At 40.5% G+C, this 3,857-nt stretch overlaps 1 protein-coding gene and 1 long non-coding RNA gene across 2 annotated transcripts in view; one reads left to right on the top strand and one right to left on the bottom strand.

Moving 5' to 3' along the window:
- Window positions 1-386: 386 nt before the first annotated feature.
- rph3aa (rabphilin 3A homolog (mouse), a) overlaps window positions 387-3,857 on the bottom strand; it is an 18,654-nt gene continuing 15,183 nt past the window's right edge. The window contains exons 12-15 of the mRNA XM_060038562.1: window positions 3,269-3,414; window positions 2,845-2,926; window positions 2,624-2,720; window positions 387-1,788 (exon numbers count right to left, since the gene is read on the bottom strand). Of these exons, the coding sequence (XP_059894545.1) occupies window positions 1,655-1,788; window positions 2,624-2,720; window positions 2,845-2,926; window positions 3,269-3,414 (459 nt within the window). The 3' untranslated portion in view covers window positions 387-1,654. The remainder of the gene's footprint in view (window positions 1,789-2,623; window positions 2,721-2,844; window positions 2,927-3,268; window positions 3,415-3,857) is intronic.
- LOC132447664 (uncharacterized) lies at window positions 2,714-3,547 on the top strand. The gene is made up of 3 exons (XR_009523168.1): window positions 2,714-2,974; window positions 3,070-3,105; window positions 3,226-3,547. It is a non-coding gene; the product is annotated as an uncharacterized LOC132447664 (long non-coding RNA).

Raw genomic sequence — 3,857 nt, 5'->3', positions numbered from 1 at the left:
TGATGACGTGTTACGACGTGATGACGTATCTACAAGAGCCTACCGTGGCCAGGCCACAGTTGCGACGGCCAACGGCCACGGCTAGATGGCCGAGTGTGAGTGCACCTCAGTGTACATGCACTGTCCTGCAACACACATGCACATTTTAATTTAATACCTTTATGTTTTTCTTTGGGGAAGAGTTTGAAAAGGTAAGATTCATCAATAAACTCATATAAAAATGTGCTTGTAATTGATTACTATAAGTTATTACAATAAGTTGTTTTAGCAGTAGGAGTAAGAGTAGCAGCAGCAGTATAAGTAGGAGTAAGAGTAGTAGTAGTAGTAGTATAATAGTAGTAGAAGTAGTCATGTGAAATCACATTACTACAAGCACAGACAATATAGTGATTGCACAATGTTTTTATTTACCAACAAGAATGTATGCTACATTATCGGTGTGCCTATACACAATCAAACAATAAATCGGTCGTCTATACCAAGAATGAAAAATGAAGATGATTTTGAAGTGGCACCACCAATTGCAAGTCATAAGCATCATACAGACAAATTCAATTAATGCCCGGCCTAAACGATCAACATTTTTAAAAAATAGTTGTACATGATGGTGTAAGATGCATGCATAAAATATTGGAGGCATTTTTCTTAGGATAGGGAATGTAGAGATGGAGAAATAAATAAATAATATGTATGATAACAGAAAAATAGAGAAAGACGATCGAATACAGAAATAAATAAAGAGTGATATGATACGATATGATAGAGAGCTATTGAGAGGCTCAAACAGACAAGGATTGAGAGATAGAGTGATAAAGCAAGATAATTATACACTATATGGAGATAAAGAGAGATAGAGAAAGAGAAATAAAGGGAGATACAGAGAGAGATTCTGAGAGATGTTTAGGGAGAGAGCAAAAGAGAGAGAGAGATACAGAGATAGTGTTAGCGAGAGGACCACACAGAGAGGGAGGGAGAGATACATAGCCATGCAGTTGCAGAAGAGCATAGTAGGAGCTAGTAGGCTAGTCAATTCATTCTGATGACTTTTAATATATTAACACAAACCAGACTTATTTAGGTCAGTAATACCAACTGTCTTTTGGCCGCTAACAATCTACAATATTTCCAGGATAAATATAACAGGTAAGAAGATATTTCATCTTAGTACAGACTACTAAATCAAACGAATATGGACTAAAATAAGGTGGGACATAGCATGGTATATAACATTATATCACATTATTGCACAGTATGTGATCTTCTCATTTCACAATAAGAGCGCAGGAGATCACCTTTGGAGGTAGAGACGAGGTACAAGACACGCTTAATAACATACCGTCCTACAGTAAAGGACACAAAATGGAATTATCATTCTCTTAACATAAGGTTAATGCTGAATGACAAAATAAAAGAGAAATCCTATGCTAGAACTGAAAACTGCTTCAATATTAATGGCCACATATTGGCAACGAGTTCAGAATCCATTCTAGACATGCATGCACATTCTGCCTCAGAACAAACACCGTAAAAGGTAGGGAGGACACAAACCCGTGGGTGCGTTTCAGAATAAAAGCCCCCGCTCAGACTGGGAAGAGATGGGAATGGATAACTGTCACTGGACCAAAATGAGATGGATAGATAAAGGAAGGAGGTCTCAGTCCTCGAACTTGGCAGGGTCGTCATTGAGGAGAACGTGCCAGCGCTCTATCTTCTTGTCTTTGTTCTTCAGACATTCGTACCAGTGCTTCAGACACTCTCCCTTCGCCTGGATGCCCAGCTGGCAGCCGCCTTGGGGGGGGGGGGGGGGGGGGGGGGGGGTGGAGACATGGATCGATAAATAGATGGATGGCTTATTGATATATAGATGATGGATGCATGGATGGATCATTGACGATAGATAGGAGATGGAGGTATGGATGAATTGATGAATGGACAGGTGGATGGGTCATTGATAGATAGATAGATAGATAGATAGATAGATAGATAGATAGATAGATAGATAGATAGATAGATAGATAGATAGATAGATAGATAGATAGATAGATAGATAGATAGATAGATAGATAGATAGATAGATAGATAGATAGATAGATCGATCGATCGATCGATCGATCGATCGATAGATAGATAGATAGATAGATGACGAATGGATGGATTGCTGAATGCAGACACGCATTAAAGGACAATTCCTATTTTTTCTGAACAAACCAGCGTAGCATCTCTCTTGGCTTCATTAAAACAACCGTCACCAAATTAATTTGGCTAGATCCCTTCATTGTACGGATTCTGCTGAAAAGCATTTTTCGTCGCTTGCACCGCCATGAATATAAAATATTGCAATACAGCCCTTTGGTGGTTGTGATAGGAGGTTTGGCAAAGGACTTGTATGGCAACCTCTTGTTATTATCCTCACAAACTGCACAGGGATTCCAACATATGAAAGTGCTGTAGTGCAGAGGGTTTTCATTGGTGGCAGACGTGCCCACGCTCTAAATTCATTAGCAGAATTGGTACAAGGAAGCAATTAAGCAAGTAATGGGTGTTTTTGTGAAGCCAGGAGAGACGGCTGCAACAGTTTGCTCAACCGGTATCGTCCTGTAAGTGTTCAAGTCAAGATACGTACCGATGAAATCGTTGGACTTGCCCATGTCGTAGTCCCAGACGGAGATATCCAAGGTCTTCTTGGCCAACTCACCGTGTTTTATTTCATAGCTGAACTCCTGTAAGACAAGCAGAGCATTTAAAGCATGGGCAACCACAAACAATTTTAGAGGAAGTCATGGAGGATGAATGGGTGATCAACAGTCTGGACGGAGCCTTGTCAGAGAGTGGTGCGGAGCCGACCTCGTTGTACTCTGGGTTAAGGGTCTTCTTCTTCGTCTGTGTCTTGTTCTTGGCCTTCTTCCCCATATCTGGCTTCAGACATCTGCAGCAATACCACAAGACAACGATTGACAAACTGTGTGCACCTGAGGTCGGTTGGTTTGTCTCTTGTAAATGACACTATCTATTCTTCAAATACCTGACGCTTTTATTAAAAATCCTTTTTAGTGATTAATTTATGTGCAGATAGGAGGTAAGGCGCCTTGCTCAAGAGGCTTACAGGTAAACAGTGGACATTGGGGTTCAAACCCAGAACCTTTCAACTTTTCAAAGAAAATAAATGTCTTTCAATTCTCATATGATGGTCTTTTCAAACATGTAAGACTAAACATATCTCCATAGATAAAATGGACAACACACGGCCGGAGGACAGTAATAAACGCACACTTTAACGAAGGGGTCGGAGTATCCATTGGAGTCCATGGCGGCAAGGTGGGCGCAGCGCACCACTCCCACCACCAGGCGGCCCTGCCGGCTGTCGTAGTGCAGAGACACCTGGACGCGGCCCCGCTCCTCGCTGCTCTCTCCGTCCTTGCCCTGCAAACATATGAATACGTTGACATATATTTATGGATCATATATGTATCAACAACCAACCAGATAATGTTAAAAATGTATAAGGAAAATAATGTATAGATCATTAAAATATGTATTTGTATTTGTATGTATGTCTTTAAGGAGTCCTGTCTTCCTCTACAAGCACCCATCAACTCAATTGGAATTATGGGATACATAAAATCGAAATAATGATATATGTATCTATGGGTCTATATGTCGAAAGAATGGCTAACTAACCATCCCCCAAGCTCACATCAACTATACATGCATACTGTTAATATATGTGCAACCTCCTAAGTCGGATTACTGTCTAAATCAGTCTAAATCTCCATCTTTAACCGGAAGCATGCACTCAACCATGTATACAGCTACTGTATAGGTCTATAAGTAGCAGGAAACACACAGATTAACAGAAA

The sequence above is a fragment of the Gadus macrocephalus genome, chromosome 19 (assembly GCF_031168955.1).
Source record: "Gadus macrocephalus chromosome 19, ASM3116895v1".
NCBI classification, from domain to species: Eukaryota; Metazoa; Chordata; class Actinopteri; order Gadiformes; family Gadidae; genus Gadus; species Gadus macrocephalus.
The sequence above is the reverse complement of the archived record's forward strand: the minus strand, read 5'-3'. Positions and strand labels throughout refer to the sequence as shown.